The sequence below is a fragment of the Anopheles arabiensis genome, chromosome 3, assembly GCF_016920715.1.
Source record: "Anopheles arabiensis isolate DONGOLA chromosome 3, AaraD3, whole genome shotgun sequence".
Classification (NCBI taxonomy): Eukaryota; Metazoa; Arthropoda; class Insecta; order Diptera; family Culicidae; genus Anopheles; species Anopheles arabiensis.
This window is the reverse complement of record NC_053518.1, coordinates 78,006,554-78,019,286: the sequence shown is the minus strand read 5'-3', so window position 1 is coordinate 78,019,286 and position 12,733 is coordinate 78,006,554. Positions and strand designations below refer to the sequence as shown.

General features: G+C 46.1%; 6 protein-coding genes across 9 annotated transcripts in view; 5 read left to right on the top strand and 1 right to left on the bottom strand.

The window, feature by feature from the left end:
- Window positions 1-12,733, bottom strand: part of LOC120901318 (putative zinc finger protein 735) — a 31,081-nt gene that overhangs the window by 678 nt on the left and 17,670 nt on the right. The gene's annotated exons all lie outside the window — the stretch shown is intronic.
- On the top strand, window positions 299-2,134 carry LOC120901330 (zinc finger and BTB domain-containing protein 7B-like). Its single transcript, XM_040309178.1, has 4 exons — window positions 299-521; window positions 608-1,121; window positions 1,206-1,456; window positions 1,555-2,134. Exons 1-4 carry the CDS (start codon window positions 384-386, stop codon window positions 1,678-1,680), a joined length of 1,029 nt encoding a protein of 342 aa, XP_040165112.1. The 5' UTR covers window positions 299-383; the 3' UTR covers window positions 1,681-2,134.
- On the top strand, window positions 2,670-5,186 carry LOC120901322 (zinc finger protein 37 homolog). 3 transcript variants are annotated; one of them, XM_040309167.1, is made up of 5 exons: window positions 2,670-3,381; window positions 3,569-4,345; window positions 4,428-4,576; window positions 4,654-4,698; window positions 4,792-5,186. In XM_040309167.1, the coding sequence occupies exons 1-5, from the start codon at window positions 3,244-3,246 to the stop codon at window positions 4,934-4,936; spliced, it is 1,254 nt and encodes a 417-aa protein (XP_040165101.1). In that variant the 5' UTR covers window positions 2,670-3,243; the 3' UTR covers window positions 4,937-5,186. The 3 variants fall into 3 exon arrangements, with proteins under 3 accessions (XP_040165101.1, XP_040165100.1, XP_040165103.1); XM_040309166.1 differs by having other exon boundaries at window positions 2,674-3,381; window positions 4,654-5,186; XM_040309169.1 differs by having other exon boundaries at window positions 3,246-3,381; window positions 3,553-4,345; window positions 4,654-5,186.
- LOC120901321 (zinc finger protein 32-like) lies at window positions 5,243-7,052 on the top strand. The gene is made up of 4 exons (XM_040309165.1): window positions 5,243-5,460; window positions 5,530-6,255; window positions 6,325-6,476; window positions 6,599-7,052. Exons 1-4 carry the CDS (start codon window positions 5,263-5,265, stop codon window positions 6,885-6,887), a joined length of 1,365 nt encoding a protein of 454 aa, XP_040165099.1. The 5' UTR covers window positions 5,243-5,262; the 3' UTR covers window positions 6,888-7,052.
- LOC120901327 (zinc finger and BTB domain-containing protein 42-like) lies at window positions 8,310-10,059 on the top strand. The gene is made up of 3 exons (XM_040309174.1): window positions 8,310-8,712; window positions 8,792-9,517; window positions 9,605-10,059. Exons 1-3 carry the CDS (start codon window positions 8,476-8,478, stop codon window positions 9,881-9,883), a joined length of 1,242 nt encoding a protein of 413 aa, XP_040165108.1. The 5' UTR covers window positions 8,310-8,475; the 3' UTR covers window positions 9,884-10,059.
- LOC120901337 (zinc finger protein 253-like) lies at window positions 10,590-11,987 on the top strand. Its single transcript, XM_040309189.1, has 3 exons — window positions 10,590-10,791; window positions 10,876-11,691; window positions 11,777-11,987. The coding sequence occupies exons 1-3, from the start codon at window positions 10,645-10,647 to the stop codon at window positions 11,897-11,899; spliced, it is 1,086 nt and encodes a 361-aa protein (XP_040165123.1). The 5' UTR covers window positions 10,590-10,644; the 3' UTR covers window positions 11,900-11,987.

Here is a 12,733-nt window from a genome sequence, read left to right as displayed (position 1 = left end):
AAATCGTGAGCTAAACCCATCGACAAATTGAAAAGTTTTCAACAAATCTTAGGAAACTTATAGCTAATGGCTACATCCATACAGTGTCTAGTGGCTCTAACTAACTCCGGAGTTGATTCGGATTCAAATCCGAAAGCAGCTGGATTCGCATCAATCCAAATCCGCCTGCAGACCCATTTTGCCCATCACTAGCTGAGCCCTTTCTTTGCTATATGAGCAACGCTTCAGCGAATCACCCTGTACTGTTGAGGCCCTTTTTCCCCAAACCCAAGGTGTGTGCGAGCGAGAGTGCGCGCGAATTTGACATTTGCTGCAGCTATCGTACTGTTTGTCAACAAAACGTACTCCTTCGATGTGCTGCAACCGCTGCTGTGTTGCTCGGGATGGCGTCCATCAAGCAGGAAATATCGAACATTTGCCGATTTTGTCTGAACCAGGACGAACAGTATCTCATTCCGATCGTGAAAATGCTGGACGCTTCGCTAACGATCGAGGATGTACAGCGGTTTTCCGGGCTTAAGGTGCGTGTTCCTCGCGACAGTGCTCGGTGGTGCCTCCATGAAGCAACGCTTGCTAGCAAAACCGATCCATTTGCTTTATTTTGCAGATAAGCACCGACGGCGACGTAACGTACACGATGTGCCTGGAGTGTACGAACAGTTTGAAAATTTCGGCCAACTTCCGTAACACCTGCCTGAACAATGATACGCTTTTCCATGAGCTAAGTAACGTGCTGGCGGCCAGTGCCGAGAGCGCGTACGACGACACCGTCGAGTATCTGGAAAGCGAGTTCGATGAGGAGGATGAGGAACAAAAGGTGTACGAAGTGCAGGAACAGCAACCGATGGACGTCTACACGACAGAGCAGTGGACCGGACCGTCCAGCCCAAAGAGCGACCCGGACGCGGACGTGCGGTACGAAGAGGAAGAGTACATCCTAGAGGGCACGGAGGGCATGAGTGTGGGCAACAGTGAGGAGGCGCTGGACCAGCTGGACGATTTCCGCTACTCGGCCAACTACATCGAGCTCGGTGAACCGATGTCCGATGATGACGGCGTAGACTACATGCTGCTCGAGCGAGACAGTGAATCTAGAAAGCGGGACCGAAAATCGAAACGAGGTAACGAGGTTTGGTAGGCCGATGTGGCCAGTGACAGTCCCATACAGCTTGTTTTTTTCCTCTCCTCCGGGTGTATATCTACAGATGAGCGAATGCGCGGCAAGCGCAAACTACACCTGTGCGACTGGTGCGGCATATTCGTGAACCATATACCGAGCCATATACTGATCCACCAGGAGGAAGCCACCTACGGCTGCCCGCACTGTCCGGTGCGGATGAAGCAGAAGGGCAATCTGGCGCAACACATCCAAACGGTGCACCTGAAAACGGTTGGCAAGCGGTGTGAAATATGCGGCAAGGGCTTTATCCATCACAAAACCTACCGATACCACATGGTAAGTGAAGATAGTAGGGAATGGAAAGCACAAGTTTGCCATTCCCTCGGTTGGAGCGTGTTTTCGAACTAAAGTCCAACTTCGCTTTGCAATTTCAGCGCATGCATCAGGACGCTGGGGAATCGTTTGAGTGTCAGGTGTGCTCGAAACAATTTGCCCGTTCCTGTGGTTTGGAAGATCATTTAAAAAAGTTTCACAGCATAGCGAAAACCTGCTCGAAATGATTTGTTCGAGGCGTATGCGAGGTGTGATTTTCTATGCAAATGGACAGAAGGAGTGAAAAAGGGTGGATGCGGAAGAGTGCAAACTACAACAACAGGTCGTTTGATAGAGATATGTTTTTTTTTTTAACTCAACCTTAAAAAGAACAGGTACATGTCACTCCATAGGTCCTGTGATGCTCCAACTCGACACGGCTGGGATTGTGGTGGGTCTCATCATGTTTTTTTCAGTTGCTTTACTCGTTAACAAGATCACGGGAATGTTTCCTAGAGTTGCCCTCGTTTAACTGAAAGTTGTGTGGAATTGAAATTCGTCATGATAGCAAAGACGATGGGCCAGAAATTGTACATAGATGCACCTGCTTAATTCATACTGTAACTGATTATTTTGTACGTTTTAATAAAAGAAGCATTGTATAATACTATACAATGTATTTTAAGTAATATTTTAATGAATTCAGTATTACTTCAGAATTCAGTAATATCAATGAATTTAGAGTTGCCTTTCATGAATCTTTCGTTGAGATTCATTCATATTGTGATCTTCAGTGATTAGTGATGCGAATCTCGAGTCGATCATGAAAGATTAATGAATCTCTAAATATTCATGACTCTCCAAGAATTAATAAATCTCCTAAGGTTCATGAATCTATAAGACTAATAAATCCATTAAAATTCATATATCTGCAGGGAGGATTCATGAATCTTTAGAGATGTATGATTTTCAAAATACTGAATTTGTCCAATCCCACGTAAAACTAATCCGTTGTAAGTTCTAGCCTCGCGTATACCATCTCCCCGTAGCATAACAAACTATCCAGTTGCGTGGTACTTTCCAAAGAAGTCTCGAAAGCCTCTAAAGACTGGCATGACCACGTAGGTTGTTAAAAGCTAATACAAAACGCTCAAGCTCTATGATTCCTGGGAGATTTATGAATCTCTTGAAATTAATGAATCCCTATAGATTCGTTAATCTTTCGAGATTCATGGATCTTACGAGATTCGTGGATCTTTCGAGATTCAAGAATCTTTCGAGATTCATAAATCTCTCGTGATTTATGACTCTTTCTAACCGAGATTCAGATTCATTGAATCATTCCAAAGATTCATTCAGATACATGAATCTGAATCAGATTTACCCAACACTAAATGAGTATCGCTTGAATTCCTTCATTGTTGCTATACCACAAATCGGTTCGTTGTCGTATCGAGGAAGGGTCAAGGGTCTCGGAATAGTTCCTGGACGGAACGAAGTTAGTATAGATTTTGAATTGGATGACTACATTCATCTCTTCCCCAGGACCGAGGTACGTTCTGGATCCGGGTCAGCGATAAGTTCGTAGATATGATAGGACACGAATCAGTTAATGTACCTGTGCTCGCTTGATATTTTTTCCAGCAACGGTATGGTTTTCCAACATTTGATCTACACACAGACAATGGAAAAGGAGAGCCAATGATTGCACATCACACAACCTCAAACATCTTGATCTATGTTGACCTTGTCGGATTTTGACAATCGTTCCATCGACTTTGTTTATCAACAGATCCTGTTTCCGGTTCCGAATGGCGATCGTTCCACAAGAATTATCATCTATCTGTCGGTTTTGTTTGTGCCAGGAGGAGAAACAGTTGCTTCTGATAGCAAAAACGATATGTTCTTCCCTGACGATCGAAGATGTACGACGATTCACTGGCATACCGGTAAGAAAAACAATTTTTAAGGAATTGCCGGGCGGTTTACTAGTGACCGCGGTTTCGATATCCTTTGAAACAAGTTCCTTATCCATCCGGACCCTGTTGCAAAAAGGTTCAATAAGTTATATTAATTGGAAAAAGGAAATAAACAAACACTTCGCCATGTGCATTGCATAGACATCTTTCATTGCAGATTCTTCCCGACGATGTGTTGCGTTGTGCGATATGTTTTGAATGCTTGGGCAGTCTGAAAAAGTCTACCGACTTCCGGTACGCATGCATTCGCAATGATGAAACCTTCCGTCGGCTGTGCGTTGGGCCATCCTCTGTTGGCAAAAAAGAACCGGTAAAACTCGGACACAATCCAATGGTGCACCCTGATGCAGATCCGTTGGAGTTGAAATTTGATATGCTCACCTATGAACTCGTTGAAACTAAACTGTATGACGAAGACACAAGCGTACAGATAATTGCCAACCAAGATGCCAGAGAAACAGTCTCCTGCGAAGAGGTCGCGGAAGCAGAAGAGTACAACGCGCCCTACTCAGCCAACTACATCGAGCTTGGAGAACCTTTCTCCGATGATACTGATACTGACGAACCGAAACGGAAGGGGAAACCACGACGAAGAAAAGCAGACTTGAATGGCACCCGGTCAGACGCCACCAAGCAGCCCAGTCGGACGCCAACGATACTAGAGAATGAAAGTGACCCATCTTTGAAACCCAAGGCCCCGAAGCACAAGAAAGTGCTCTGCTACGTGTGTGGCATCTGGATTACAAATATCGATGGGCATATCGCTAGCCACAACAAGCAGGCTAACTTTGCATGTCCACACTGTCCTGTGAAGATGATCAACAAGTGCAATTTGATGCGCCACGTTAAACAGGTGCACGAGAAGAGGATAATCATGTATTGCGAACTGTGTGGGAAAGGGTTTACCCACAAGAATAATTACGTTTCGCACATGGTAAGCGTCTCCTGTGATGTACTAGCCTTTCGCGTGTACATTAACATTCACAGCACAAACTCTCATCTTACTGTTGTTGCAGCGCTCGCAGCATAACATCGGCAGAACCTACGACTGCAGTGTGTGTTTCGTCAAATTCAGACATCAAGGTGCACTGCGAAACCATTTCCGAAGCGTTCATCTCAACGAGACGTTTCCTTGCGTTACCTGTGGCATGGTGTTTCGCACTCCGTAAGAATCGCAGCTTTGCAATCTGCACAATGAGAAAACCAGCCCGTATATTCACTACATCTTTCGATTACTTCCAGCGAGAGACTGAAAAGACATCAGCCGGTCCACTCGACGGAGCAACCGTACGTGTGCCGACAATGCCCGAAGCGGTTTAAGTATCGCTATGCTAGGACAATACATGAGATTACCCATACGGGCGTTATTTTTCGCTGCAGACACTGCGACAAATCCTATCGGTACAAGGCCCAGCTCAAGGTGCATCAAAGGAAAACACATCCGGATAGCGAATCAGACAGTACTGCACCGTTAGAACGAGCGACCATCGAAGAGACGGAGCAAACAACGGATACTCAAGCGTAGATTTAAGATGAGAGTCCTCGCCCCGGGAAGAATATGAGTAGGAGTATTAATCATTTCCAAGGGGAGTACGTACAATCAGAAGTCCTCTACGATTACCAAAGCAAACCCAAAGCTACTTGAGCGGGGGGAATGATAATGAAAAGGAAGTTGATTGTTTCGTCCACTGTTACAACACATTGTTCCCATCATCTCTCCTTTTTTAACCATTTTTATAGAGATTTTGGGCGTAGTCATTCGCCTCAAGCAAAAATCAGTTAATTTTTAAATTTCCGAACGAACGATTTTCAGAACCACCCTGTACCTTGCTTCGCTGTCACTGTTTTGTTATGACAATTTTCCTTCCCTGGCATTGTTTATCCACCTATCCAGCAAGTGAAAACACGGACGACACCGGACCGGAGAGTAAAATGTTTCCCATTTGTCGGTTTTGTCTGTGCGATAATGAAACCCGCCTCGATCTAATCGCAACCTCACTGGACGGATCTCTTACGATAGAAAGTGTGGAACGCTTTACAGGCATCCAGGTAACAGGGGCAGCGTGAGGCGCGTTGTTTGACTTCCAACCACTAACACACGGTCCCAACGTTTCGCAGCTACACCACGAAGAACATGGCTCATACGCGCTGTGCCGGGATTGTGCCGAAAAATTAAAACAATCCGTCGCCTTTCGAGACAACTGCCTAGCCAATAGTGCGCTTTTCGAGCAGCTGTACAGTAGTAGCATTATATACGGGCAGGAGGAAGAACCTCCCGACGAAACACTGCCAACAGCAGCATCGAGCGTAAAGGTAGAACAATTAGAAATTGAAATAGTGTGTGATAAGCAAACGAAATTAACCGAGGATGGGCCGGAATGGCAGTACAGTGTCAAAGAGTTTTCACACGATTCGCCCCACTCGACTGATGGCTATTGTTCGGAAAATTATATCGCACAGCACGAAATTAAGCCGGAGGCCGAACGAAATAACGATACTGACGCAAGCCTAACCCTTCCTCCTAGTACTGGCAAACTATTGAAGCAGCCGAAATTGAAACGAAAAGCGACGAACGTGGATGGCGGAAGCAACGCCGCTCCCGCGCACAGAAACCGGCCAAAGCAGCTCTGCCCGACGTGTGGCAAGCTGGTAAACAATCTGACGTTGCACCGTGCCTGCCACGCGACGGCAACGAAATACGCTTGTCCGCACTGTCCGACGCGAATGAAGGACCCGGCTAACCTGATGCGTCACGTGCAGGCGGTGCACTTGAAGAAGGTGGTCAAATCCTGCGAACTGTGCGGCCAGGGGTTTACACACAAAAACATCTACACCTCGCACATGGTAAGTAGGAGCAGATGGGGTTTTTTTCACGACGTTATGTGCTAATACTTCACGCTTTTTTTACTACAGCGCGCTAAGCATGGAATTGGAGAATCGTACAGGTGCGACGTGTGCGGGAATGTGTTCCGGCATCCCAACGGTTTGCGGGACCACATAAAGCGGTTTCATCTGACCGACAGCAACTATGACTGCCCCACGTGCGGAAAGAGTTTTAAAACCAGGTAAGCTAAACGGTGCGATGCGCAGAGGAGCCACGCGTTGTGGCTGTGGCCTACGGATGCATTGGACCAGGAAGAAATAGCACAAACTGCGATTCATGTTTATATTCCACCTTCCCTTCCAGCCAATCGTTAAAATTGCACACTAATGTGCATACAACGCAAAAACCGTACTCCTGTCTGCACTGTCCCAAGAAGTTCAAAAGCCGAACCGCCAAAGCGGCACATCAGCTAACGCACAGCGGCGTCACGTTTGGCTGCACGTTCTGCGATAAGTCGTACAAGTACAAGGTACAGCTCAATGCACACATGAAGAAGAGCCACGATGCGAGTATTACCGAGACTAGAAATGATAGTGATGATTTCTCCAAGATGTTAAGCAACTGTTACGATACTTTCTACAAAATTGCGTGATCGGATTTCTATATACCGTGATGAGGTATATGTAAGAAAGTAGGTTGGTGTATGAAAAATGGAGAATATCAAGTGGACATTACAGTTAAAATTTAAAGAGCTGAATGAGACCAAATGATTTATATTTTTTTAAAGTAATAAAAGCAATTACTCCAAAATTTCAAACCTGCTGGCACGTATACATACACGTGAATGTACAGTCTGTTCCCGAGTAACGCGGTTTCGGAGATACGCGATTTTCTAAATTTTACAGATCAAATGTCAAATCAGTACAATTTGCATCAAGAATTGTCCAATGCAGTATACATTGTAGTAGTGGGAGCTCGGAATCGGACCTACTCGATTCCAATTTCGTGTTCGGAATCAATACCGGAACCGATTCCGATTCCGGAGTAAATTCCGGAGACGATTCCGGAGTCAATTCCGTGGCCGATTTCGGAGTTGACTTCGGGATCAGAATCGACTCCGGAATCCCAATCGACCTGGGAATCGCAATTTGCTCCGGTAACGGAATCAGGATTAAATCCAGAAATGGAACTAGCTCCGGAATGAAATTCAGTTCTTGAATTGAAATAGGAAGCTACCTTCTTTGTGGCTATCAATTAGTGATGGGTAATCCGGAGCGAAGTCTTGGGAGAACTCTGACTTCGGTACGCAAAATATGAATCCGACTCATGTTTTATTCTGGGTTATAACCGAATTCGACGCCGGATCAGTCTGGACCAGTCCTGATCAATCAGGATAACTCCGAATGGGACTTGAGTCTGAACGAGTCCGGTAGAGTCCTAGCGAGTAGTTTCGGTTGACGTAGCAATTGCTGATTCCCAAAATGACTGTTCATTGTTTTACAGACAATTTTTGATGAGTGTGTTATCGTTACAGTAAAGCATCGAATATGTACGATTCAGTATAACAATTTTTTTTAACAGTTTAAAATATTTCCGTCTTGCAATAATATTGACCTTTTCCGTCAGACAAAAAAAAAACCAATTGGATTGATCCGGACTGCTCTGGATTCGGAGTCGATGAATCGGGAGTTTTTTTCTCGTGCACTCTCCCCCCTCCCCACACCTTCCCTTCGCTAAAACAGCCCGGAGTAGCTCCGAGTCCAACTTCGTTAAGTTCCGGAGTCGGAACGATGCGATTCCGGAATAAAAATTATATTTACCCATCGATACAATTATCAATACGTAGCATCATTGGACATTCTTATGGAGATGTCGAAACTGACTCCGTTTCGAAGACGATTTTGATGTAGGAGCCAATACCAGTTCCAACTCCAATTTCGATTCCGGAACCAACTCCGGAGCTGATTCCGGAACCAATGCCGGAGCCGCATCCGGAACCAATTCTGGAGATGGTTCCGGAATCGATTCCAGATCTAAACATCGGAGCCAGCCAGAATCGATTCCGACGAAAACTTCATTTTTCCCATCACATATAAATTAAACAATTTAGCGTTAAAAAATTTAATCCGCTTAAAAGCCATAAATATGTGAGTTTTGTACACTAACCGTATCAAATAAATGATAGAGTGTATAAAAGTAGCAATAACGCATAAAGCGCGTATCGCGGGTACATACTGTATATGTGTTTGTGTGTGTGCTCTTCTCTGATGTTTGACATTTGTCGATGGCGCGGCTTGTTTACCAACAAAACCCAAAGGCGCTGCCGGTTCACAATGGCCCGCTCCGCCGGTGCGCAAACGATGCTAAGCGTTTGTCGATTTTGTTTGTGCCAGGAGGAAGATAGCTTAGTTCCCATGGATGAGGTACTAGCGTGCCTGCTTATCCTTGAGGATGTAGTGCGATTCACGGGCATTCAGGTAAGCGACGCATACTGTGCTAATCCCTTTGCCGAAGTAAGGCAAACTCTAAAACCCTTTTTTTTGGCTGGTTTTGTAGATTACTGAGAACAATAAAGCATCCTACGCGATGTGCGTGATGTGTACGGATAAATTGAAAGCGTCGAGCATCTTCCGGAGCACCTGTCTGAGCAATGATGCTTACTTTAATGAGATAAGTGCTGCATTGGCCGTTAGTGCTGAGGAAGCGCCCCGTGAAGCAACCATCGAACCACCCGACGAATCGTTGGACAGCTCGATGGATTTCGATGCTTCTGGCGAGGGTGACACCACCAAACCACAGGTTATTAAGAAAGCTAACGAACAGCGGAGGAGTGTACCGGTAGCGAAGCTTTCCATCCAGCCCGTCATCAAACGGAAAGAGACGGTAGTAGAGAACGAACCTGCCTACTGCAGCAACTACATCGAGCCGGGTGAAATACTAACGTCCGAGGAAGAGTATGGGGAGATAGATTGTGACGACAGTTTGAGCAACACGGTTGTACCGGCCGAACGAGAGAAACCATCAGCACACAGGCAGGATATGCGCCAAACGCAACATCACAGCCAACAGCGTCCGACGTGTAGCCGCACGGTGGTAAATGCACAAAGGCTCGAGCAAAAGGGCAAACCCACCTCCCCTCGTCCACCCCGTCCGGAGAAGTTGAAGACTAAAGGCAGCGCGCAGCAACACAGCGGTGCCATGGTACATGATAACATGTTCAAAACAACGTGCAACATCTGCGGCAAACGCTTCGAACATCTCAAAACGTACCAGTACCACATGGTAAGTAGAAGGATTTAGAGAAACATTTTTTTGCTTAGCGTTTTTTTTATACATTTTCGGTTTTGTTTTCCTCGTTCGTTTTGCCAGCAAGTACACCAACAAATTGGAAGGTCGTTCAAATGTAGAGTGTGCTCCAGGGTGTTCAGTCGCTCGATCGGGTTGGCGGAGCATATAAGAAAATTTCATCGAATAGAAAACAGGTTCAACAGGCTGACACCCCAAAATACCACCAGCTGCAAAGGCGTGCCGCTTCGGACGGTCGCAAACGCTGCCAAAGCGACAGTGACAGGGCCGGCCAAAGATGCAATTACGGTTAGCGCAAAAATGGCCGAAAGAAAGCGAAACGCGAACGACAGTATTTCGTAGCATATTTAGCATAATTGGACAGCGCACTGTGAACAGTGTGGCTGTGCTGCAACGGGTTTAGTTGCCGTTGAGAAAGATCTCTGGTACAATCACACGTGCTTGCGTGCATGTACGATAAAGGACCTTACATGCGTTTCACTACAAATTACACTGCATGTTGTGGGCAGCCGTGCCGACCCCTGGACTTGCCGTGGCAGTTGCGCTGCCACCGGTCAACGTCCAGGAGGACGACAGTGTACACACACACTGTCGCACACACTAAGCAGCGCAAGGCTTAGTGTGTGCCGAGCGCCGCACAACGAGAGTGTGTTGGCGAGCCGATCGAGCAGGAGCTCTCGGCAGGGGCGCTCGGTGCGGCTGGTGCGCGGCCACCGCAATTGTACGTTTTAAAGTATTGTACGTTTTTATTATTATTTATTATGTAAAGTTTTAATATGTGTAAATAAAATAATAAGTGCAAAGAGCAGTTTATAACACTGCATAAGGATAATGAAATAAAATGAAATTCAAAGAATTTACTTACTGGATAGATCACTAGTTCCGGAAAAAAACTGAGAGAAATAGTATATAGAGATAGTTTAAAAACTTTTGCAACCGCTAAAAACGGTCGTTAAAAATGCTAAACGTGTGTTGGTGAAGAATACCCATTCCCCCAACACCAACACAACGAGCAGCATCGCTTGTTTTGGTTGAGTTTGACATTACTGCCCGCCGACTTTGGTTTACAAACAAAATTCCCACCCATTAGTTCGGGACTCGCCATGGCAGATGCCGTGCCGCAGCAGCAGCAAATGCTGCAAATCTGTCGGTTTTGTCTGTGCGAGAACGAAGAAAATTTAGTCGCTATCGAGGATATACTGATGCTGACGCTCGCCATCCAGGACGTGGTACGATTCACGGGCATTCAGGTAAGGGGAATCAATCCCGCATTTCCAAAGCTGCACTCAGTCGCCGCCAAATCTTTTTAACCATTTGCCGGGCTCATATTCCAGATTGATGAGTACAACAAATCAATGTACTGCATGTGTCTGGAGTGTATTGATAAATTGAAAAGCTGTGCCGCCTTCCGGAACACCTGTCTGCGTAATGATGCTCTCTTCCAAGACCTTTGCTCAATAATGAATAAGAGTGGCAAGGAGCTGCAAACGGAACCGGTGGAAATCCCGTCCCATCCCATCGATACCAATAAAATCGTTGAACCCGTCGAAAGCTTTCAAACCCTCGAAACCGTTGAAACGGTAGAATTATCAGACAGCTCTGCATACGAAACGACGGATTGTGACGATGCTTGGCAAGCACCCTTGGTTAAGAAGTCCATCTGCGAACCTGCGCCAAAGCGACGCTACAAAAAACGCAACATCGATTACAGTCTCTACTGCCCCCCGCAGCAGCCCACCGTCTGCTGGAACGCGTTTGCGTACCGGACCACTGTCGAGCCGGGGGACGATTTTACGTATTCGGCCAACTACATCACACCGGGGGAAATATCGTACGAGGAGGACGACACGTCCGTCGATTGGGAGAATTGCCGCCTCAATCCAGACTATCCGCTGATCGCTTACGAACGCCAGCGCGGCATACGGAAGCTGCATATGTGCGATATATGCGGCCTGCTGATGCCACACCTTGCACCCCACATGCTGACGCACGAGGAGGCCCACCTAGCCTGCCCGCACTGTCCGGTGAAGATGAAGCAGAAGACTGGCTTAACGCAGCACATCGAGACGGTGCATCTGAAAACGGTCAAGAAAACGTGCCACCTCTGCGGCAAGGGTTTCGTACACCCTAAAACGTACCGATATCACATGGTAGGTGGTGGTGGTGCAGCCGGCCATTGGCCGTTTTCAGCGCACGTGCTTGAGATAATCTCTGCCCGTTTCTTTCTCGTTTTAGCGTGCCCATCAAGACGCCGGTGAGTCGTTTCAGTGCCCGGTGTGCTCGAAGCAGTTCATGCGCTCGATTAGTCTGGAGGTCCATATAAAGAAAACGCACAGCCTAGTGGCGGCCTCAAAGTAAAGCAGGATTGGCAATCGGTTGAGAATCGGATAACGCGCACGTGTGCTGCTCATTCTTTTAAATATGGTGATGAAAATGAAAAAAATTGATGAACTATGATACAATGCGCTTCATTCATATCATCTATTGAGAATCAATGCTTATATTTTTATTACAATTCAATTGATATTCTTCGCCAATCCAAAGGGACAAAACAGACGGTTTTTGTTCTGCGCTTTTATCGAGATTACTATAAAACTCCACCAAGACCATCTCGAGATCGAGACATCTTGGGAAGCGCAGTGGTCAAAACAGTGGTTGACACCTCTATTCACTACAGTGTGGCCAGAATTTTTTGGCGATTTTCGGTAGGAGCATCAAAATTTTAACGGTACAGTCTGTTTCCGAGTTACACGTTTTTCGACTTTTTTTTATTCAGGAGTAAGGCCCGTGTCTGTGCTCCATCGTATGCGATTTTATCGCACGTGCTATCAAACGTTTTTTCGTATCATATTGCGATTATTTGGATGATTTTAATAATATAACGTTTATGAAAAATTAAGTTGAGATTGCTCCTACAAAACACCACACATTTAGTTTGACAGATAAAATCGGATGCGGCGTCCGACGAAATCAAAATTTTTTGATTCCGTCATACGACGAAATCGCACGTCCGACGTTAACTGTCAAATTCCATATAGAATTTTGACAGGCCTTCCGATAAAATCGCATCCGATGGAGCACAGACACGGCCCTAACGACGGTTCTCGACTTAGGCAGCGGTCTATTCTTGTTGCGCGCAACATTGTTGCTGGCAAAATGTATGGATTTTGACAGCTAGCACAACTTTGTTGC